This window comes from Echeneis naucrates, chromosome 3 (assembly GCF_900963305.1).
Source record: "Echeneis naucrates chromosome 3, fEcheNa1.1, whole genome shotgun sequence".
Classification (NCBI taxonomy): Eukaryota; Metazoa; Chordata; class Actinopteri; order Carangiformes; family Echeneidae; genus Echeneis; species Echeneis naucrates.
The window spans coordinates 6,993,385-7,015,621 of NC_042513.1; the positions used below are offsets into that span (position 1 = coordinate 6,993,385).

The 22,237-nt window shown below is 39.2% G+C and overlaps 4 protein-coding genes across 9 annotated transcripts; 2 read left to right on the forward strand and 2 right to left on the reverse strand.

Annotated features, from left to right (window-relative positions):
* Positions 1 to 607: 607 nt before the first annotated feature.
* Positions 608 to 5,174, reverse strand: LOC115040942 (BTB/POZ domain-containing protein 1). Of its 2 annotated transcripts, none has more exons than XM_029498104.1 (8): positions 4,564 to 5,174; positions 4,102 to 4,258; positions 3,379 to 3,484; positions 3,096 to 3,293; positions 2,742 to 2,871; positions 2,543 to 2,630; positions 1,532 to 1,678; positions 608 to 1,416 (listed from the first exon to the last, which is right to left on the reverse strand). In XM_029498104.1, exons 1-8 carry the CDS (start codon positions 5,067 to 5,069, stop codon positions 1,258 to 1,260), a joined length of 1,491 nt encoding a protein of 496 aa, XP_029353964.1. In that variant the 5' UTR covers positions 5,070 to 5,174; the 3' UTR covers positions 608 to 1,257. The 2 variants fall into 2 exon arrangements, with proteins under 2 accessions (XP_029353964.1, XP_029353963.1); XM_029498103.1 differs by having other exon boundaries at positions 2,742 to 2,934.
* A 1,430-nt stretch (positions 5,175 to 6,604) lies between these two features.
* Positions 6,605 to 11,153, forward strand: LOC115040668 (transmembrane 6 superfamily member 1). 5 transcript variants are annotated; one of them, XM_029497573.1, is made up of 10 exons: positions 6,605 to 6,913; positions 7,040 to 7,143; positions 7,229 to 7,330; positions 7,416 to 7,515; positions 7,677 to 7,759; positions 7,943 to 8,061; positions 8,614 to 8,718; positions 8,805 to 8,897; positions 8,991 to 9,110; positions 10,485 to 11,153. In XM_029497573.1, exons 1-10 carry the CDS (start codon positions 6,822 to 6,824, stop codon positions 10,674 to 10,676), a joined length of 1,110 nt encoding a protein of 369 aa, XP_029353433.1. In that variant the 5' UTR covers positions 6,605 to 6,821; the 3' UTR covers positions 10,677 to 11,153. The 5 variants fall into 5 exon arrangements, 4 of the variants coding, with proteins under 4 accessions (XP_029353433.1, XP_029353432.1, XP_029353435.1 ...); XR_003840579.1 differs by having other exon boundaries at positions 6,606 to 6,913; positions 7,229 to 7,326; positions 7,412 to 7,515; positions 8,991 to 9,837; positions 10,485 to 10,615; XM_029497572.1 differs by having other exon boundaries at positions 6,607 to 6,913; positions 7,229 to 7,326; positions 7,412 to 7,515; positions 10,485 to 11,152.
* A 268-nt stretch (positions 11,154 to 11,421) lies between these two features.
* Positions 11,422 to 15,844, forward strand: zrsr2 (zinc finger (CCCH type), RNA-binding motif and serine/arginine rich 2). Its single transcript, XM_029497571.1, has 11 exons — positions 11,422 to 11,663; positions 11,930 to 12,009; positions 12,121 to 12,220; positions 12,317 to 12,425; positions 12,919 to 13,005; positions 13,422 to 13,460; positions 13,673 to 13,803; positions 13,916 to 14,129; positions 14,321 to 14,376; positions 14,473 to 14,582; positions 14,680 to 15,844. The coding sequence occupies exons 1-11, from the start codon at positions 11,626 to 11,628 to the stop codon at positions 15,495 to 15,497; spliced, it is 1,782 nt and encodes a 593-aa protein (XP_029353431.1). The 5' UTR covers positions 11,422 to 11,625; the 3' UTR covers positions 15,498 to 15,844.
* LOC115040669 (AP-1 complex subunit sigma-2-like) lies at positions 15,662 to 22,094 on the reverse strand. The gene is made up of 5 exons (XM_029497577.1): positions 21,948 to 22,094; positions 21,337 to 21,515; positions 18,977 to 19,085; positions 18,718 to 18,855; positions 15,662 to 17,357 (listed from the first exon to the last, which is right to left on the reverse strand). Exons 2-5 carry the CDS (start codon positions 21,513 to 21,515, stop codon positions 17,310 to 17,312), a joined length of 474 nt encoding a protein of 157 aa, XP_029353437.1. The 5' UTR covers positions 21,948 to 22,094; the 3' UTR covers positions 15,662 to 17,309.
* Positions 22,095 to 22,237: the final 143 nt, after the last annotated feature.

Consider the following 22,237-nt stretch of genomic DNA (forward strand, 5'->3'; position numbering starts at 1 on the left):
TGCATGATTAAAAAACCTGCAGACTTTGTATTTTCACAGTCTTTACACAAAGTTATTCTATCAAACAATTATACTGTAAAATCCAATAGCTGCCCTGACATATATAAATTTGTTAATTCTACTAGGCTATCATCAAAATTGAGTTATTGGTTCATTCTATTCTGCACGTAATTGCATTACATTACATTGCATGTAAAACACTGATGAATCTAAATTGACATAGTTATGTAATGAATGGACCAGCAGGTCACTTTTACTTATGGTACGGTGAATTTTGCTGCCAACACATTGAAGGCAGATTTTGAATTCATAACTCTTAACCACCATTTTAACTTTGTTCTGTTGGTACTTTAACTTCAGTAAAACCTCCCACTATTTCTTCAAACACCATAAATCTATCCGGGACTTGAACAGTTCAATTGAAGTCAGCTTTTTCCTGAATTGTTCATGATAATTACAGATCTTTGACTATCATTAGGTCTGCCAGGTATAATTTAGCCTTCCCACTGTAGTGTCCGTCTGTACAAGGGTTTGATAGCTCACTGCCTAGATTAACTAGCGTCACCTAGTGACAGAAAGAGGGATATAATAAATTCTATGTGCACAATTATGACCACATTTTATTCGCAAATAGCTAAAAATTGCTTTTTCCTCCCTTTGCTGGTTTATTTATTTCTTAACATATTAATTAAGTGCTAAGCAAACGTAACTTCAGAAAATACATCATGTACCACTGGCAAAGTTACACAACACACGGGAAACTTTAACCCAGTGCAAAAATAAAGTCCGCTCAATAAATGATAACAGTGCACAATAAAAGAAAGCAAACAATATACTTTCAATAAATGTATGAGCAAAGACAGACAAAATAAAGTGAAATGGCAGCTTTCTCTGTAGTTTTGCTTGTGCTGGACAAACTCCTGCACATTAGCAGATTATTGACAATTAAAACAGAGACAGATAAAAAATATTTAGGTGATTACAAACTGATTAAAACAGTTTGTGCTCGAAAAGAGCCGGTGAATTCGCACAACATTCCTCAATATCTGTATCTATTGTATAGACAGATATGCACGTATAATGCTAGTACACATATGCAAGCACGCACGCGCACGCACACACACAAATACAGAAGATCCGTTTACATACAAATACAGACACTCCAAAGGAGGCACTACATTTATCTCTAGCTGTCCAGTCTTCCCAGTAGTCTGAGGTCTTGCTGGTGCAGTGTACCTTCAGGACACTGTGTTAAGTTTAAGTATAGTAGATGATCTCTGGGATCTGTCCATCCTCGACTGATGTACCATTGTTATTTCCAGGTGAACTGAAAAAGAGAAATGTCGTCTTGGTCCCCGTTGCTGATTCTTGGGTGACTTTCTTCAACCCTTTTGTGCCATAATGTGAGTCTGAGCCCTAAAGTGTAAAAAAAATAACAGGTGCTGGGTTAGTACGACACAAGATCAAACAGATCATTTCCAGTCATTACATTTCGTACTTACTTCTGAAATACGAAAATTTTCAGACTGACCTTTAAAGTGGCACATGCAGTGTAGCTGACATTGGGAAGGATTTCTACAGGTTCTTTGAACATCACTCTGAATGTGCTGGCTGTGCCATCACAGCTGAAACCTGTGTCGTTTTGGCCCAGTGTAATACGTTTGTCACTCTCTATGACCTACAGAAAAAGGTCGAAAGCAAAGAAAAGTCAACCTCATAGAACGTCAAATGTTTAAACAGGTTACTGTGCATTTCTGAATCCATCTGTTTAACTGTGTTTTCCAGGTTTTTAAGATTAATTGGCTCTGGACAAATCATTTACTATCCTTCATATGTTCTACTTTGTCACTTTTAGTGTTAGCTTTATTCATGTGCAGAAATAATTCTTATACTGTGTGGTAAATAAAAGGTTGGTGTTTTTGACTTGTAGATCACCAGGCTTCATTATAAATCCTCAAACTGTAGTCCTCTATTAAGTGTTAAGAGCTACTTCTGCTCAGAGACATTTGCAACAACTTGATTTTTGATAACTAATAACATAAAAATGTATTGGGCATAGATCTACTCATATGGTGAAAACTGAGCATGTTGACTTTTTTTAACAATTTGTGGAACAAGCATTTGTTTTACAACTAAGTCAGGTCATTTAAAACAATACTGTAAATAAATATACAAGATACATATTCAAAACAGACATAATAATTAACTTGCATGGCAAACATATCAGCAGATGAACGTACGACAAGTTTGAACTTTTCTTGGGACACTTCAATTGTGGGAAATGCAAGAAAACTTTAACTGAGGATGATCTACACAATATGCAGGATGGGGGGGCTCATCACAGAGTAGGCTTAGACTAAACTCAAATTAAATGAAAGGCTTGCTCAAATTTATACCAGTATGTTTTGGATCATTATCTGGTTATAACAGTTTTATTAATCATAACGATATATTGTATTGTACATTGTCACTCTCCTTCACATTAGAAATACAAAAGGTTTACATTCTATCATCATTATGCCACATTAAGTTATTAAGTTACCTGTATGTTGACTTGATAGTCTGTGGGTCCGTGTATTGAGCCATATAAGCCAAAACCCACTATGGATATTCTTCTGTTGACATTGAATCTTTAGAAACATAGAAACAAAGACAAAGAAAATTAGTGAGAGGAAAAAAAAAAAAAAAAAAAAAAAAAAAACTTCAATCATTTTGCTCAGTTTACCAACTCATCATCTCACCTAATTCTGTCGCTGGTACCACTGTACCCCCATCGACTCTCAACCTGCTGGAATCTATTAATGCTGCTCTCCTCCCCCCTGAGACAGCAGCGGGGCCTGTCAATGTAGTCGACCCGTGGTTTGGGGTTTACTGTAAAGTGTAAAAACAGATTTACCACCTCCCGATCGAACAATATTCCAGACTGGGCAGGCCCTGTTACACAAGAAAGAATATCAAACTGTCTGTGGGTTGAGTTATATGGACAGAACAGGAACATGATGAGTATGTTTAATGATGCCTGAATTAGCTGGTATAGTTTTGAAAAACCATTGCAGCATGAGAAAAAAAAAGTTTTATTTCTGTAATATGCTTACCTGCAGCAAACTCCTCAACAGTCATGAGTGGAAAGCGGATGAGCAGTAGGGCTTTCCCTAGAACCTTCTGCTTGTTCTCTGAGGTTGGGGGAAGCTGTTGCCTGTAACACTCGGCTTCTGCCCAGCGTACTATTGCCCCAAACAGACGGTTCTCCCTGATGCTGAGCGTGTCTCTTTCTAGCACTGCACATAAGGTATCTACACATACAAATACACAAAATATTCATTATTTTGCAGTGAAGCTGCACAAAATAAAATTTTGCGGTGGGTAAAACTCACATACCAAGATCAATATCTGTGAAGCCCTCTGCATTTATTGCATCAGCAGTGCTTTTATCTATGGTGTCTAAGCAAAGACTGGCAAGTTGAGGCTCATCAAATAACCTTGCCTGTGATGAAAGGACAAAAGAAACCAGATTAATAGTCATTTCCATGATTGGTTATAATACTTACTAAATTTGTGTCACATAATGATGTTTCGTGATATGAAGCGGCCATTTTTCATGATATGCTGTAAGCCGTTTTTCCCACATCTTGTGTTCAAACATCACACAACTTGGTGAATCCTACATTCAAAACAAGCAATGACACGGGTATTTAAGAGTACTGCTGATGTTGAATGTTTCTTTTGTTGTAGGTGTAGGTTTAAAGGTCACTATTCTTTCTGCTGTTGTCTCAGGCTAGGGGGAAAAAAGCGACTTTTGCTCCAAACAAACACCAGCATAAATCAAAAACAGGACAGCTAATGTCATAAAACCTCAGCCATCAATGGGTGTCAACTGGTCTTATGTGGACATGAGAAAAATGGCTTCAGAGGGCAAAGAACTTGCAACAGACAGGAAGAACCACACACAATTCTTATTAGATTATTGCATCATCTATTTGATGCTTTGGGTTAGGGTAAGACTAAACAGATAAATATGAAGTTGTAAGAACCTAAAGGTTATGCAATGCCAGACACTATGAGTGTCGAGGACATGCTACACAGTAAATATGACTGAGTAACCTGAGTGAGCAGCATGAATGCATTGTCGGCTCTGAGGTGTTTGGTGAGGAACTCCACGCAGTGACCCTCCAGAGCAGGGACTGCGTACTTCTTGGCTGTATACAGAGTTGTCATCACAGTTTCTGGACCAATGTGGACCTCGTCAGAATACAGGAACCTGGAGAGGAAGACGAGGGAACGGGTGCTCATGTTATTGTCTGTTGCATATTTTCAACCTAAGGTTGTTTCTGTTTTTTGTTAGTTTTGAGTTTTGTTTTTTTTTTTTTTTAACCACTCTGCTTTGCCATGGATTTTGTGTAGATTCTTGCATAAAGCTTTCTATTGTGATTCAATGCTTTAAAATGATGGTGCCTTCATTGTTGACCAACATAATGTCAGGAGTGAACTCAATCCCATTTCCCCTGCTGTGCACTCGGATCGACACACCGGCTCGGCGGCCTTGGTCTGGATCACCTGTCCTACCTGAGCAGGGCGAGAAAGGCTGCCGGCTCCACATCGGGCAGCTCTATTTCAGCCGAGGTGGTGGCCATCCCTCCGTTGAACATGGCGTCAAAAACGGCGCTGCCGGCGGCCAGGACGAATTTGTGGGCCGGTATCCTCTGGGCCTGCCTGCCTTTCCCCACGATAAACCTGACGTCGCTGAGCAGCTCGTTGTTGAAGAGGAACGCGAAGCGCTCCTTCAGCGAGCTTTTGGTCGCCTGCCAGTTGTACGTGGGCTCCCGGTGAAGGCCGAGCACAGGCGGGGAGGCTGCCGGTGCAGCACCGGAGGCCGGCGCGGCGGAGAGCGCCGTGGCGGCTCCGGAGTGAGCCGCGTTGGATGCCGCCTCTTGGCCGTCATGGTTTGACGCCACTCCACCGACGATGCTGCCGCTGCTCCCGGTCGCCATAACAACGCGGTTTAGTTTAGTTTGTTCGCTTTTTCTGTCAAATTTCCACAATGTCTCGATGTCGACCCAGAGGCCACACATGGACGGACATCGGCCGTGCGGTGCGGGTTGGTGTTTAATTACGGGGGATCCATCTCGGCGGACACCATCGCTCCCCGTTAGCAGCTATCTGTTAGCCTGCGTCTCTCCAGAAATGACGCAAATGTGGACTTCCGGGAAAATCATTTTTTTTTCGCCCCTCAAAAAATATTATTGTTCATCCAAGCGCGACAAAACATAAGAGTAACTAAAAGGAAGTCTTAGCAAATGAGTCATAAGTGTTATTACGACAGTGAAATCTATTGCCTGTGTTATTAGCATTTGTGAAAGTATACATTTTACAAGAGTACGAATACAGAAACAGCAATGTATTTTTTTTTCAAACCACGTTCCACTATTTCTATGAGGTAGGGCTACCATTTTACATCACTTCGACATCTTTAGGCGCTACTGACAAACCCACTTCAACATTTTATATGCAAAAGACATGATCATCTTATAAAATATAATTTGTTTTAAATTACATTAACTACCAAATAATAAATTCAAATACAACTAAAGCTATTGGTCTATTAATTAAAGGTTGAAGTATTAGTTTCTTTTTTGTCAACTTAATTGGAAGTCATTTAAATTATTCTTTATATAATTTAATCATAACCTATCAAGCATGCTCAGGTTTCTTAGATTATAAAAAAGTTTTTTTAATAAGGAGTTTTTTTTATAAGGAATTTGTTTTGTGTTCAGTATTGCTTTGTAAAATGTTAACATTGGCTTTAAAAATATATCCCGGTGCCTGCTTTCAGTTTTCCATGTTTCTCCCAGACGTGCACTCCATTAACGGACCCCCGTATCTTATTTACAGGCTATTGTTGTGAAAACGAAACTAGTTATAATAATTTACCTAAGTAGTTTTACCATATACGTTCCTGAAGTACTTGCTGTTTTACAGATTCACAGACATGTGAACAGTTGTGCGGTGAAGCAAACAAATGGAGGCAAACTTTTTTTCTTGCACCATGAAAAAAGTGATGCATTGAAGTGGGTATATTTAGCCCGGCAGGTCATGTGCACACATGTGCTGCAGTCTGCAGTCTGCTGTATAGTTCTGTTTTGCACTATTATTTATCTAGTGTGTTGTCTAGTGTGTTTCTCTAAATTATCTACGTCTCTAAGTCCTGACAGTGGAGTCGCATAGTACGCCAGCCTTCCAGGTTTTCAGCTGGTCCTTGTTTATATGTTTATATCCTGAATTCTATTGAGAGATGAGTTGTGTCGCTTAAACTGATGTGCATGATATTTAATGCATTCTTGAGCAAGAGCAGACATGTGTGTCCAAAAACTGGTTTGGGGAGAACTGCAATTGTAATAGACCAGAAACCCCCGTGTGTGTGTGTGTGTGTGTGTGTGTGTGTGTGTGTGTGTGTGTGTGTGTGTGTGTGTGTAGAACTGCAATTGTAATAGACCAGAAACCCCCGTGTGTGTGTGTGTGTGTGTGTGTGTGTGTGTGTGTGTGTGTGTGTGTGTAGAACTGCAATTGTAATAGACCAGAAACCCCCGTGTGTGTGTGTGTGTGTGTGTGTGTGTGTGTGTGTGTGTGGATGGGTGGCCGGTAGACAGACAGGCATGGTGAGATAGGGAGTGGGAGTGGGGGAAGAACAGGACAGAGCTGAGTTGCGTTTACATTAGCAGGTTACACTGAGTGTTTTCACGGCCCACAGACTAAACAACAAAGTCGTTTACTTCTGAATTATTTTTGAATTCTCGTGTAGATAAATTACTGAATCGTGCTCCGCAATGAGCGCATCTGCAGGAACTGGGGTGTTCATGTTCTCCCTTACGTCGATCCCCATCTGCTACTTGCTCAGTTCCCTAATGTACAACAACAGGTGAGTGAGAATTGGCCTTCATCCTTTCATTGCCATTGCTTTTATTTTTTTTATTCTAATAACCCACGTCATTTAATAACACTTAAATTGTAAGATTTATACACATACTTTTTGCATTGCATTTAGTGCAGAAGCTTTCTTCTTCGCTGGGTGTATAACACTCCTTATCCTGGGCATTTTACTCCGTTTTATGACCAAGAGGAGGGCGCCAGCAGATCCTCTTTTCTATGGTAAGAATTATTGTTGGTAAAAAGTTCATGAAATTGAAAGCATTTGTCACAGAAATGATATATATGCATACATATATCCGTGCAGTGTATGCAGTGTATGCATTCCTCAGTGTGGTGAATCTGATCATTGGGCTGGAGCAGGACAACATCATTGATGGATTTATGACATTTTACCTCAAAAAGGCAAGTGTTGGCTGTATGTCCAGTTTGTGTGTGACCTAAATATTTCTCAGTATATTTTTGCTCACAAATCTACACTGTGCTTCAGGCAGATCCACATATTAATACAGCACATGGACACATGATGTCCTATTGGGATGGCTGTGTGCACTATCTTATGTATCTGCTTATGATTGCTGCAATTACTTGGGGGTAAGTGATGCATTGTTGACAAATTCACAAGAATAAATATATGCATGTGCGTATATAAATAATATATATTCCCTTGTGTTAGTAAATGATCAACTCTGTGAGTCTTTTGAAGTATAATGTGTTCTGGCTTTGACAATGGCAGTGTTACGTGGTTTGTACAGGGACAGTTATCGAGCCATTGGACTCTACTGGGTAGGATCTTTTCTCATGGGTGCCATGGTCTACATTCTTGGGAATGCTGTGGGTAAGTACATTAAAAATAATGTAATTCTTTTAGATGGCTAGTGAAGGGTAAAGTAGGTGGCTAGTAGATATCCCTGCAGATACTTCAGTTGTCCAAACTTCTTTTTTTTTTTTTTGTAAATGAGAATGTTTGTTTTTTTGTCTTTCTCACCATGACATAAAATCTTGTTATGTCTTTTCCAAGGGAAATATGGAGCCCAAGTAAGTCCTCTGTTCATTCTCCACATGCTGTATATCTCAGTGTCTGTCTGGGCCTGTTTCCGCATCCTCAGCCAGCCCTCCACACAGGACACTCAGGAGAAAGTAAGACAGACTACTATAAGGATCATTTCATTTAAGATGTACATGTATTGCATTTATTGAGCTTATATATAATGTAATGCGAAGTGTGCAGAGCAGTTTTGATGAGTGAAACATTGCAAGTTCACCATTTCTTTGATATATTCTCTTTTGAGAACATTACAATTATTAAACAATAAAATGATGCAAAATGCATTATGGCAAAATATTCTCCAGGCGGTATAGACAGAAAATGAGCAGAGTATGTCTTTAGCTATTGATGCCATACATGCTTGTTAAACGAAGCAAGAGATTGGAGCACACACATTTTATTTCAGGTTACTGGTACATACTGGCATGAACCTGTCTTTTGTTTTTTCAATGACCCACTTTGAATAAATATACAGTTTATGTATGGCTATATGTTGATGCAATGTTAACATTATTGTAAACAGTCAGAGACAGCATGCCCAGATGGGCTGTTATTGTCATATGTATATAATCTAATCTGGACCCCAACAGCAGGTCCCTTTGAGATGCTAAAGATGTATATTAATGTTGCTTGCTCTCTTTCAGAGCATCCAGGAGGCTGAAAGAAAAAGTTTACTCCAGAGACCTCTGGATCTCCTGTTTGTTATGTACCTCATCCCTGCTTTGGCTTTCTGTGTCTTCAGGGGGCTGGTAAGGAACCCTAAGATGATCAACTCCCCAGCGCAACCAATTTTTCATATAGATTACCTCTCTGCCTCACACTGTTTGTATTATAGGTTGTGCTGGACTGTTCCAGTAAATGTTGTCAAGACTACACCCAACAATATGAGCCTTACCTAAGGGACCCTTCTGCGTATTCGAAAGTTCAAGTACGTCAATCATGTTAAAGTAGCTAAAATTTCACCATAATATTGGAACTACACAAACCTCTGATGCAGTGAATCATATCCATGTCTTTTCAGATGGTGGTTAGCATGCTGTACTCTGGCCCATACTACATAATTACTCTCTATGGGCTGTTAGTTCCGGGATGTGAGTGGATACCAGACCTGACGCTTGTGCACTCAGGAGCCCTGGCACAGGCAAGTACAGCAGGTTATTGTTATCTCTTGCTTTGGAACCTGACCTGCGCTTTGGGCTGATTAGTTTCTTATTTTATCTCTGAAAACTTCTCTATAATATACAAGAGCTCATGACACATACTTAGAAGTAAAACATAAGTTTTTAATGCATGCCAGCCTTCCCTAAAAATGCATCAATGTCCATTTTGACCGAACCCTTCACAGTGGAATCAGGAAAGCAAAACTATAGATGAGGATTTTTAGATTTACAAGATATTACTGAGACATAGAGAGGATTAGACACAGCCGAACTACTATATCGCTCTTTATAGATGCTGGGTTAGTCATACAAAACTTGTGATGTCTTTCAGCTTATACTGCCACACAAGCTTCTTCAGTATGAAAGAGATTTGTGCAAAATATTTTACCCACATGTCTCCATTTCAGGTTTATGTTTGCATCTTAACTCTCTCTATTATGTCATGGTTGGAGATTGGTCTCCTTTTAGGTTACTCTTCTGTGCAGAGAAGCACCAATGGCTCGACATGAACAGATATGGTCTCAATAAGTGTCATATACGCTATCTGTTCACATCTAAAGATGGAAATGCTGCAGAGTGTTGGGAACAGCCAGTGTTCCAATCACATCTCTACAACACAAAGCAGCTATTGTGTTTGAGCTGCATGCTGGTGGGTCACTCAGTGGCAGGATAAGGGCAGAGGCTGACTTCAGACCAGGAGGAATGGAGGTATTGGTGGTATTCACTTAAATGTCAGCTGTTCACCCATCCTATAAATAGGGCAGCTGATGATCTGACAGCTGTGGTTGCTATGAGGCAAGTCATGTGCCTCTTTTCTGTGACTTTATAAGAAATGGTAACTGGCAGGTGTCTCTTAGACCAGAATTAGTTTGGTCACCAGTCCATTAAAGGAATAATCCACTCATAGACAATGGCCACCAATGCTTATTTTTGTTTTATTACTGTTTTGGAAGGTCTACACAAGGAAAAAGAAACTGGAATTTAATCGCATATGATTTTAGCAGTAGGGATTTCCCTTTAAATTAACGGTGCTACATTTCACAAAACATTTCTAATGTATCCTTAAAAATACATTTTAAAAGTCAGGAATACTAAAAGTCTTTAAGAAATAACTTTAAGCCAAACAAAGTGTTATGACATCACAGCAAACTGAATCTTAGAATGAAATTCCACAAGCACTAAGTTAAAGTGAGTAGCATTGCAAAACATGAAACTTGTAGACTTTAAAATCATCATGTAATATTTGCACAAGTGCACAAACACATAATGAAAAATATGATCAATAATGTGAGAATTTTTTTTGTTAGCGATGAATGTGTTGGCTTTCATTTTTCCCTTTCTGTTTAATTTCACAGGCCCAGTTCTCTCATATCGGTGCATCCCTTCACACACGGACACCATTTTCCTTCAGAGTGCCTGCTGACAGCCAGTGGGTCTTCTTGCTGGTCAATGTCCTGTACACTGTAGTGCCTCAGGCTCTGTGCTACCGCTGCTGCTCCAGGCCTACTTTCTTTCGTAGGACAACGCCAGAGAAGAAAAGTGAATGACACAAGGGGAGAGAGAGAGAGAGCCAGGCATGTTGAAGATCCCTCAACAAAAGGCTGAAACACTTGCAAAGTGCTTGTGTTTATTAGTGGCTGATATTTTTGGAGAAGGGGCTGCCTCCTTTTACTTTAATGACAGTCGGTTATTGGAAATGTGACAAAATGACCGGTTTGTGTTATTTGGCATTTATGCTGCATATTTTGAAAAATGTGAAAATAGATAAAAAAAAAATAAGTGTGTTTATGTTTGTGTATATAGAAACAGCCAGCACACACGAGAGGGCAAATTGTGCCATTAATTGTTGGCTTGTGTGTAGCTTGAAAACTGTTTTGTAAGTGCGTTTTTGGTATGTTTTTTAATAATGAAAAGTGCTTTGTTTTTTATTATAAGCTGTCTATGCAGTGCCTTTTAAGCAATTGTTTTGGAAAATAAATAAATTATTCATGTCAATCATTTGTTCTTCATAATATGAAGTACACAGGAACTATTTATGACACTTGTAATCCCTTTATTCTTTTATTTGTGGCCCAGTGGGGACATGGACATTTCACTTCATTTCAGTTCATCCGCACAAACTGTGACTCATAAGAAGTGATAAGCCTGAAAATATGTGTAGTTGATTTCATGTTTTTGACAAAAGATAAAAAAAAAATTAAATAAACAAAAAATAACAGTAATGAAAATAATAACGTCATAGGTTGCTTTGGGACTTTGAACCGGAAGTGATTCAGATTGACTCCGCCTCTTTCACTGCTACTCTCCGCATCCTGCGCACATTAGCGATAAACAGAAATTATATGGTCATATCACTGGCTGGATAAACCAACATTCAGTCCGGAAATCAGCCATTCGCTCAGAGCACATTTGTTGCAGTGTCTTTAAAACTAAACGCTGATGAGAAAAAGACATCGAAGTCGGTTTTGGTGCTAAAGTTAGCGATCGTTAGCTGTGATGGCAGCGTCCACTCCTCTGGTGCCGGTTTCCGTCAGGTCTGTCTTTATCTCTAAACAACCTGATAATGTTTGAATGAGGTGGACCACGGTTACGTGTAAACTCCTACCATTATTAAGATAAACTCAGCATGGGACCGATGTTCAAGCTTTGTTGAGATAACAGCATTCAATGTTTTGGTATTTTTTTTAAACCGTACGGCTGTTTGTGCGTGTCTGACACTTCTGCCCTGCTCGATGAATTGATTGTTTGATCGACAGAAAACGAAATTGATTCTCAATTCGTCTTTAAAATCCCACTTTAGTCAGAAGAAACGCAGAGCCGCTCAGAGGAAAGAGCGAAGAAAACGGAAACGCCAAGCTCTCGCCCAAACAAGAGAACGTGGTACGGAGAAACATAGACAGTGGTGTTGATGTTACTCAGTGAAGAGTTGCAATTTCTGCACTTATCACTGCACCATTTGCCAGGTTAATCTCAGCATTTACTCTGATTTAGGTGTAAAGAATGGAGCAGGTGAGACACATGAGGAGGAGGAAGAAGAAGAAGAAGAAGAAGAAATAAACGATGAGGATAATGATACTGTTGAGGAAGAAAGGTACGTTAATGGCAAATTACTGTCATCCCATTCATCAATTACACTGGTTTTCCTACTCCTCATTGGCTTTGATCGGGGCCAAATGTATTTTCTCAGACTGCGGCTACATGAAGAGTGGTTGGATAGAGAGAGGATCGCTCAGGAGGAATTCAGGCTGAGGTCTGAGAGGGAGGAAGCTGCACGGAGAAGAAAAGAGGAGGAGGAGGTAATATCCTGTTTATTTCCATCATAGAGCGCATATACGATTTAAGCAATTCAAAAAGTTTGTAAAATTGTCTTGGAAAAGATTAAGAAGCTGCTTTAGGACTTTATTACCATCCTGGCATGTCAGTCAAGACTTAGTTTGGTTTTGTATTTTATATTTTCTGCGTGGCCAAAGCCTGTTAGAGCTTACTCCTCTGGGCCATAGACAGGAGACAAGAAATAGTACCACAGCATCCAGTGATGCTTGTCTCTGACAAGGCATGGCTTTCTCTGGCCCAAACTATAAAAAAGTTATTCACATTATTAAGCCAATAATAAAACCCAACTTTAAAATGAAATTTACAGTTTACTTTGAGAGTCGTTGAGTATTTGGAGACAGGAAAAGGGGGTTATTTTGATTGAGTTTGCTATGGTGATTACTTGATGACACTTGTGTTTGTTTGACTGATTCATCTAAATATGATTTTAATGGCTTTCTCTCTTTGTGCTCACAGCGGATGATAAAGGAGGAATGGGAGGCCCAGCAGAGGAAACAGCAAGAGGAAAAAGAGCAGAAGCAGCAGGAGAAAAGAGACAGAGAGGTGAATCGGGCCCCAGGAGGATAGAAACAAAAAGAAATATATATCCTCTTCCACTCTATTTACGCTGTCCACAAAAATTTGAAATGTCATCATATGTTTAAACATGTCAAATCAGCTTAATGTTTCTTTTGTAAAATACAAATGTTGCTTTGTGTGTGAACTTTAAATTTTTTTCCTTGACTGAGGGGTACAAGTAACCATCCTACTTGTTACCTAATCCTTACTGCACCTTCAGCTCTCACAAGAAGGATGTATCTTTTACCTTGTGTGACAATTGTCTGTGAAATTGCTCCATAAGACTTACGTTTTGTTCTTACAAGTTTTTGCCAATGTGGTCTTAACCCACAAGAACAGATATGCTGCAGTGTCTTGACCTCTACACATTTTCACCAGCCGTGTCTTTACACCATTTATAGGAGGCTGTTCAGAAAATGTTGGATGAAGCAGAAAATCAGGTAGAAACACAGATGAATAGAATTATACAGAAAGCTATGCATCTGACTCATGATACATCGATAAAATGTAAAATATTAAAGCTCTGGCATAAATTATGTTGAATTTGCAAATCTATTTTATTTACAGTCAAACCACACGGTGCAGTTTACGTGTGTGTGTGTGTGTGTATACACACACACACACACGTTTTCGTTCACATTCTTACTTCCAGCTTGATAATGGAGGACCATGGATGAATCCTGAGGCTCCAGTGAAAGAAAAATCAGAGAACTTTGGGACAGAGTGCAGCATAGCCAACTGTCCATTCTTCCTCAAGACTGGAGCGTGTCGATTTGGAGACAGGTAGTGTCAGTCTTTTGTTTTTTCATTCATAAACTTGCGTTTGATATTTAAATGGACAGACTCATTAGCCATATGCCATATTTAGCATTTCATATTCTGCTCTCACTTACAGATGTTCTCGGAAGCACATTTATCCGACAACCAGCCCGACTCTGATGATCCGTGGGATGTTTACGACGTATGGCATGGAGCAGTCACGACGTGATGATTACGACATAGACGCGTCTTTGGAGCACAGTGAAGAGGAGCTGCAAGAGACTTTCCTCGATTTCTACCACGATGTCCTACCAGAGTTCAAGAGTGTTGGCAGGGTGCTTCAATTCAAAGTAAGTTTGAGATCAGAACAGCCAGTAACCAGATTTCTTCATGTCACTTATTCACATAATAGAGGATTGGAAGATCCGAAGATAAATTAAGTTGATGTAAATAGCAAATATGTCTAGGTCATGGGCAGCTGAGCTAGCTCTGCATTGCTTAAAAAAATTAACCATTCTTTTATTTAAAAATTTTTGTTTAGGTCAGCTGTAATTATGAACCACATCTTAGAGGAAATGTTTACATCCAGTTCGAGACGTAAGTTGTCACAAGATCTTTGAATTAATTTTTACAAGAAAATAATATGCATACTGTTTGAATTTGGGGATAAAACTCTTGAATATCCATGTCCAGAGAGGAGCAGTGCAAGGAGGCCCTCATAAAGTTCAATGGGAGGTGGTATGCAGGCCGACAGCTTCATTGCGAGTTATGTCCGGTGACACGCTGGAAAAATGCTGTTTGTGGTAAGTAACTTGTTTATGCTGACATTCAAGATGAGTTTTACTTGGTGCAGACTCAATCGAGTATATTTACTGTCTTTGTCTGTTTTTCCTGTCTCAGGATTATTTGACAGACAGAAGTGCCCCAAAGGGAAGCACTGTAATTTCCTGCATGTATTTCGCAATCCTGGCAATGAATTCTGGGAGGCTGACAGGGACCTGCACATGTCACCAGACCGCAGAGACGGGTGGCATTCAGAACGTTACAGGGACCGATCATGGAGACAGTATCATTGCAGCAGAAGCCCACCAAGGTCGGAGAGATCCCACAGCAGACGAGAGGACAGCAGGCGGAGGAGCAGGAGTCAAGAAAGGAGGGTTTCCCACCAGGATAAAGATGACAAATGGTCATCCAGGTCCAGACATAGCAACAGAAGGAAAGACCGGTATCCGAGCAGAAGTAGAGTTAGAGAGCATGACAGGCTGAGAAACAGGAGTAGAGACGAAGACAGGGAAGATAAGTACAGGAGCAGAAGTGAAGAGAGAAACAAAGATGAAAGCACTCACAGAGAGAGGTCAAGAAGCAAAGAGAGAAAAAGACACAAAGAAAGTAAAGAAAGGAGCCCCAAGAATCCAGACAGAAGTAAGAAAACAGCAAGTGATGAGAGAAAAACACGTCGCCACAAACACTCCAAAAAGAGTAAGAATAAGAGCAAGAAGAAACACAAAAAGAGGAGCCATTTGCACGAAGGATCGACCTCATCAGAGGAGTCAGAGGAAGAGATGGAGAACCTTTCTGCAACGACTCCCAGTGGAAAGAAAAGTGAAACTGAGCCACTTCTGAAAAACAGTGATGAAGTGTTGACTAAAGGTGAAAGTGAACAGTCCAACACAGAAATCAGTGAGCCTGCTGAAAATGGTGATAAGAGTAGTACTTAGTAGGTTCCTTATTTTGATCATGATGTGTTTTTTGAATATTTTTTAGAGCAGTGATACAGCACCTGTCACCAAAATGTACATATGTGAATATTTTACTAGGAAAATGGTGTTTTGAAGTCCGAGTAGCACTGATTAAAACAATAAAAAAACAAAAGATCAACTCCTCTTTTTTTAACATTTATTGTTAATAACTTTCAAATATAAGAAGAAAAATGTTGGCAAATGTATTGGCAGTGTTTAATACTAAAGTAAGAAAAGTAATTTATTTCCTTTACACAAATTAAATGAACTCATTTATTCATTTGATGTTCAACAAGGGTACAAATAAAAAAAAAAAAATGGACTGCCGTCATTTGGAATGAGCATTTGTTGATAGTTACTTGCTTCTTGCTGCTGAGTGAACAAGCTGACAAATGATGAATTAATGAATAACCCTGATATGTGCAGTTCTTCCATGAAGAAACTCAGGATACACCAGCCTTTAAGTGGATTGGAATAATTACTTAATACTGATTTTGTGGCCAAATATCCTCCACATACCTTTTCTTGACCATCCTAAATCTCTTTTCTGACATTTCAGCCTAAACACCACTGAGAAGGTAAAACACAGTGTTCTTTGGTCATATGTTAGTCTTTAAGTGTAAGCCAACGTATCATAATACTTTTTTATTTTGCTATTATATTTTTTTTGGTCAGTATCCCATCCTCACCTAAGACTAAGTGAGACTGACCTAAGATTCCTCATCAGAGGTCATGACAAACGTCAAAGTTAAACAAGTGCTTTAGTTAAAAAAAAAAATAAATCAACTGTCAGAAAAATGAAGACAACAGAAAAACACTTGTTACAAACATAACACTAGTTACATACCAACAGCAGTTTGTCAAAGGTCAAACTAAACAATTAGTCTTGCAAATGAAATTTGTAAATGTTGATTTCTGTAGTGGAACTGCAAACAAACTTATACACCTACACTGATATTAATCATGGGTTACAGCTTAATTTCACATAATTGGGCTGTATTTCCCTTGTAGAAGTCATTGTGAGTGTCTGTGATTTCTTTACCATTACAATTTGTGTCACAGAGCTGAATATCAGATTCTCAAAAAAAAAAAAAAAAAACCCCACACACACATATATATGTCCACTGCATGGTGAAGATCTTTATGTGTTTGCTCATTCTCAATTTGTACCAAATTTATATTAGTTATATTGTAGATTCATTGATTTTTCCAATATTTGATGTTTACAAACAAAATGATATGCTAATATTTTTGTTTTTAAGCAAAAAGAGCAAGGATGTGTCTCTTCAAACTTTCTTTTGAGAGCTTCAAGTGGAAATACCAGAGTAACTTCAGAGTTTGCTGAAGGACCCTCTGGCTTTTTCAAAGCTCTCTGAGTATTAGTTCTCATGAAATAAGCTTAGCTCTGTGACTTGAATGGTTACACACAAGAAGCACCTTAAAAAGTCCTTGAAGCCATGTTAACACACACAACTCTACAATCAATGACGATGGATGATCTTAATATGATGCTGGAATTTTAATGTCGCTACATTGTTCTCTTCGGAGTTTTAAGAAGTTAGGGTGATGAAGTTTGCTAATAGTGCTGAAGAATACAGTGAGGGAGCTTGTACGTACGGACACACATTAAAACCACAGTTGGCACCACACTTAAAGGGCATTACAGGATAGTACAGTACAGAGATTATATATGTACAACACTGACAGTGAACAGGAGAAGACAGGATAAGGACATGGAGGTTGCCAGATTTACATCTGAGAGAAAGAATGGCAAGATAGCAACGTGATGATTTATGTCAGCCCAATTTCTTCTAAAACGCTTCGCGGGGCTTCAGCCTCCTACAGATAAACAAAAGAAATTTGTTCTTATTGTCTTATTGTCAGAAAATCTGTTTGCTCTGAAGTATGATTAATAGCACAAATCTTAACTTCTAAATAACATGATCTCACTTATACCCCTGATTAATTCTCAGAGTGGAACAGAAGTACACTCTGGTGAGTTGAATCTTTTACAGGCCTGTACAGTTAGTCAAGCTGTTCTAACAATAGGTCTGCATGCTTGGCTAAAAATAAATCATTTGATCCACAGGGCGCACACACACTTAGTCATTTTGTCGACCGCAAATGGCAACAGCTAAACAGTAACACAAGTATGCAGGACAATGCATGCTTTCACGCACTAGCACAATGAGAGAGATAATGTTAATCAACCCCAAAGGGCGGAATGGAGGTGGCGGCAGGTGCAGATGGTCATGCAGTAAAAAAAGCGAAATGTCAACATTTTGGTCCTACTCATATCTAAAAATCTAGAAAATTTGTCTTATAAGATAACGAGTTGCATGCTAAATTTGCCATAAATGAACTGTGCCCAGCTTCTCAGATATCAAGATTTTCTGATATCTGCTGGATTCAGGCTGGTAGTTGAGCAAAACAAGTTATCAAAGACTTTAATTGATAAATTGAGAAAATCACTGAAGGTTAGCTGAGAGTGAAAATCAATAGCGACTATACTCCAAGTCTATATTACATACAGCGGTTGCATTAACCGAGAATTCTCCGTCATTGACGGATTTTTTGAAGATTTGATGGAGAAATCTGAAGGCCATGTGTCATTTTGACGGGCTGCAATTACTTCAGAGCAATATCAAAACAGCCATGAGAAGCCGTCTGTCCGAGGCAAAGGTACAAAATTTAAAGACAATCGCCTCTGCAGCAACCTCACTTGACACATTTGATTATGCAATAGCGGACACCCTGTTTCACTCCATGTGCAACAGGAGGAAGGTGTGAATGAGACTGAGTTCAGGCTGCAACAGGTGAACTGAGTTAAATTCAGCTGATTTCTTGTGAAGTTTGTTTATATTTTAATTGCAAGTATTTAATTTTGTAAAACACACAGTTGGTGTTTTTAGTGGCCACCGATGTCACTGTGGGGAAATGTGGTGTTGACGTGGTGAATGTTTTCTCTCATGCCTTTATAAGTGCACCATTTAGTTTTTTCTAACTGAATTTGCAATAAAAACAAATGAATGAAAATTAAATGCTACTGACTATGTCTTTATTATAATTAAAAAACGAAAATTAAAATGACAGATAAACATAAATTCTGACAGATTTTTTGTGTAGCACAACCTCTGATTACCTGATACTAGCTGGTCTGTTGGAGAATCTAACAACCTATCGAAGAAAGCATGCTTACCTCCTGCAGAAGGTCGGCCTGTTCAATGGCTTTCAGCACGTTCTTCTTGGATGTCTCTTGTGCTTCTCCACCCAGAAGGAACTCATCCAGGATAAAGTAGGCTTTCTCAAAGTTGAAGATAATATCCAGCTCACACACCTGTGATAGCATAAATAACAACAGATTGATTCAAATACTGCAAATCTGAGATTTTTGTAGTCAACTCCTTAAACAACACATAGAAAATCAATAAATATGGTACATATGTTAAGAAACTCACGCTGCCAAAATATTTGTCCAGCAGCTCCACATATCTGTGGATGATTTCCAAAGTTATCAGCTCATTATCCTGATCCTCCACTGCACAGCAGAAATACAGACTTGCATATCTGCAAAATAAAGAAACTAACAGATTAACATTAGTGAAATGGGTGTATTAAGAAATATGTCAACACTGAGCAAATTCAGATCCATAATGTCTAATCAAAGACAGACTGAGACTTCAGTTGGTCTTCATGGGTTCTTTTTGTTTGACAGAAAGGATATTTTAGTCACCAGATAACAAGCAATAATACCAAAGAGAAATGGAACAACATTTGCACCTAAGGTTTTCCAAAGCAATTACAACATCAGTTTATAAAATATTAATCTTTGAACAAAGCCTGACCTTTGCATATATCACGAGGTAACCAGACATCACTGTGTCCAGCCTGTTTTGCCATTTGTTTTTGTTAATTACAGTGTATAGGTTCACATGTGCCTGTTCTGTTTTCATGAGTGCAGCCATATGTCCAAATAGGACAAATCTGTCAATCCTTAGATATTTTTTTGTTGTCCTCCATTGTTCAGTAGTTGTTATTAGAGTGGGTGTTTCTGGATTTCATAACACACCAGAAGGTGATATCTAAATGCCAGAAATGTCACTGCTTGACAAATAACTAGTGAATCACTATTTCTCATAAATTAGACCAACAAAGTACCACAGATACAGAAGGGATGTAACAAACTGAACATTGATGTATCTTGTTACCGAGATTATCCACTGAAATGACTGGCAAAAGTCAAATGTTTATTAAAAGGTTTACAGGTTTTACAATGTAATCTAAACACAAGGCCCACTTTCCATTACATCTCAAAGTTATCCATGACAGCTGAACAAACTTACCCACACTGCAAGTTGCAAACGAAAAAACAATATTAGTTCTGAATAATTACAATATCAAACTACTGTTGCAATTGCCAGGAAATTGCTAATGTCATAGAACACAACATTTCCTTTGTTTAGATTGTAATGCACTATGCAACACAATCAAGGAGCACTTAATCAATCCAACATTTATTCTACAACATGACCAAAAGACCAAACATCAGCAACATAAGACTTAAGCTTTCTTACAGATGGACTGGCCCCCAAAAACTAATCTAAAATCTCATCATCACAAAGTCAATTTGGAATCACACGAAGAGGCAGAAGACAGTGAGACAGCCTGAATTTCTCCAAGATGACCATTCGGCAGCTTTTGCTGTGGCGTCGAACAGTATTACATGGCACAAAGACACTTGTGATTTAGCTTTCCATCATTGCTTTTAATGGAGCAAAGTAATAGTAGAGTTTAACAGCACCACATACAGCAACCCCCAAAACCAGATACAGCTATGTCTACACTTGAAACTACAACTTTTAGTACACTTTAGTACACTTGTCCTTGTCTAACCTCTAAGACTTGGTTAGACATTTTGGTAGACTCCACATATGCTCTGCGTAAGCCCCCAGATAGTCATAAGAGTAACCAAAACTATTTACATGATAACTGGTACCACATTTCTGAAAGTAAACATTGTACTTTGTTGGATGTTGTTGAAAATATCAGTTGTAAGTCAATGTCCTTGTCTAACCTCTAAGACTTGGTGGCCTCAGGATGAAGACTCTTTATTTTTCAGGTGTGCAACTTCACTTCCCTTCCTTTCTTTCTTTTGCTTTGCCACTGTCTGTCTCATTTCGCCTTCTCGACCACAGCATTGTTGCTGTGAGCGGCGTTGGGTGTGGATGGGATGGAGAGGGAGGGTTGGGGCCAGCACAGTAGGGGATCTGAATGGGTCAGTCTGGTGTTATCAGAAAAAGTAAAGCAATGGCCTGCTGCACCAGTGATATCGTGTGGAAGGTTCAAAATAAATAAATACACAAATAAAACAAAAAATTTATCATATCAGCCTCAAGGCGAGTCTGCCCACGGAAAAAATGTCAGTCATGCCCTGTAAACAATGCCAACCATCTTCTGGACAATATGTGGGCATGAATGAGAAGCAGATGCTGCTGCAGGCAACATCTATGGAGTGACTGAGGAGAACCTTTGTCCTCACTGCCATCAGGTGTATAACACCTAATCCAAAGGCATATGTAGCCAACTTTTGGACAATTTAATGTTCTCAAGTGTTCGTGAACTAGTTATCTGTCTAATAATTTTAGCCAGGTGGCAACTGAGCATATACAACTAAGTATAAGTATCAGACGACCTGGGGTGACCTGAAAGGTGCCATATAATAAAATGTATTATTATTATTACTATTATTGTTCCTCCCTCACACTAACAAACACTGTTGTATTGACACACAAACACTTAACTTCTCTTATCCACATACCTCTTGTACACAATCTTAAGATCCCTCCACTCCAGGAAGCTGCACATTTTGGGTTTCCTGGCCAAAATGGTCTGAACCAGGTCTCTGGAGATCTTCTTCCTTTCCTTATCTGACAGAGGCACGTACCATTTTTGTAAGCGCAGCTTTCCCTGCCGGCTGAACAGCAGCATGAACTGCATCTAAGAATGAAGATCAGCTCAAAGTTACTGACGGTGGAGGTGAGACACATATTACCTTCAAGTGTTTTGAAAGGGGAATGTGCGTCAAGAGTAATAATGTAATGACAACATGAGTCGAAGGGGAGTAATCGGTAATTTTCCATCTCTAATGAACATTATTATCCAATAAAAGTAACTTCATTCAGCTCATCTCGCGGACGACCGAATAAAAGAGGCCCTACACATAAACACATGCAGCATTTTCGAGGATGATACGACTCAAACGTGTGTTGAAACTTAAACTTGTGCAAAGTTTAATTTCATTAGCTTGTGCTAGCTAACCATGCTAAATGACCACGTATAGCATCAACGCGTAATGTATCTGTATTTGCGCCCCCTCCTGCGACGCTTAGCTAGCTGCACCGGGGACGAGAAGTAAACACGGCTCTTTACCTTAAACCGGCACCTCTCTTTAGTCACTCGGACTCCCGCTGACTTCAGTAAAAAATAAAAAATCCAAACACATAAGCAGAGAACAGAGTACAGATGTTTCTGTTGCCGTGCGTTAGCTTCTCTCCCGGTTTGATGCTAAAGTGGCTAGTGATTGGTGGTTGCTGGTGAGACAGCAATTGAGAGAGCGGCGCTGTGATTGGGTGGGCGAACCAAAGCGGAGTGATTTGATTGGTTTAAAGATTCCGTTATCCGTCCTCTATGTTGGTGAATATGGTGGTAATATTAATTAT

What these genes read in the sequence shown, in the direction of transcription:
- LOC115040668 (XM_029497573.1), top strand. Translation starts at nt 6,822, where the DNA reads ATGAGCGCATCTGCAGGAACTGGGGTGTTCATGTTCTCCCTTACGTCG. An exon ending in ATTGCTGCAATTACTTGGGG is followed by an intron (nt 7,516 to 7,676) that starts GTAAGTGATGCA and finishes TGGTTTGTACAG; the next exon opens with GGACAGTTATCGAGCCATTG. An exon ending in CACAGGACACTCAGGAGAAA is followed by an intron (nt 8,062 to 8,613) that starts GTAAGACAGACT and finishes GCTCTCTTTCAG; the next exon opens with AGCATCCAGGAGGCTGAAAG.
- LOC115040669 (XM_029497577.1), bottom strand. Translation starts at nt 21,515, where the DNA reads ATGCAGTTCATGCTGCTGTTCAGCCGGCAGGGAAAGCTGCGCTTACAA. An exon ending in CTTAAGATTGTGTACAAGAG is followed by an intron (nt 19,086 to 21,336) that starts GTATGTGGATAA and finishes TTTATTTTGCAG; the next exon opens with ATATGCAAGTCTGTATTTCT. An exon ending in TGGACAAATATTTTGGCAGC is followed by an intron (nt 18,856 to 18,976) that starts GTGAGTTTCTTA and finishes ATGCTATCACAG; the next exon opens with GTGTGTGAGCTGGATATTAT.
- zrsr2 (XM_029497571.1), top strand. Translation starts at nt 11,626, where the DNA reads ATGGCAGCGTCCACTCCTCTGGTGCCGGTTTCCGTCAG. An exon ending in AGGAGAAAAGAGACAGAGAG is followed by an intron (nt 13,006 to 13,421) that starts GTGAATCGGGCC and finishes CACCATTTATAG; the next exon opens with GAGGCTGTTCAGAAAATGTT. An exon ending in GCAGGGTGCTTCAATTCAAA is followed by an intron (nt 14,130 to 14,320) that starts GTAAGTTTGAGA and finishes ATTTTTGTTTAG; the next exon opens with GTCAGCTGTAATTATGAACC.
- LOC115040942 (XM_029498103.1), bottom strand. Translation starts at nt 5,069, where the DNA reads ATGTGTGGCCTCTGGGTCGACATCGAGACATTGTGGAAATTTGACAGA. An exon ending in GCCTTTCTCGCCCTGCTCAG is followed by an intron (nt 4,259 to 4,563) that starts GTAGGACAGGTG and finishes CTTCCTCTCCAG; the next exon opens with GTTCCTGTATTCTGACGAGG. An exon ending in TGTTGAGGAGTTTGCTGCAG is followed by an intron (nt 2,935 to 3,095) that starts GTAAGCATATTA and finishes CTTGTGTAACAG; the next exon opens with GGCCTGCCCAGTCTGGAATA.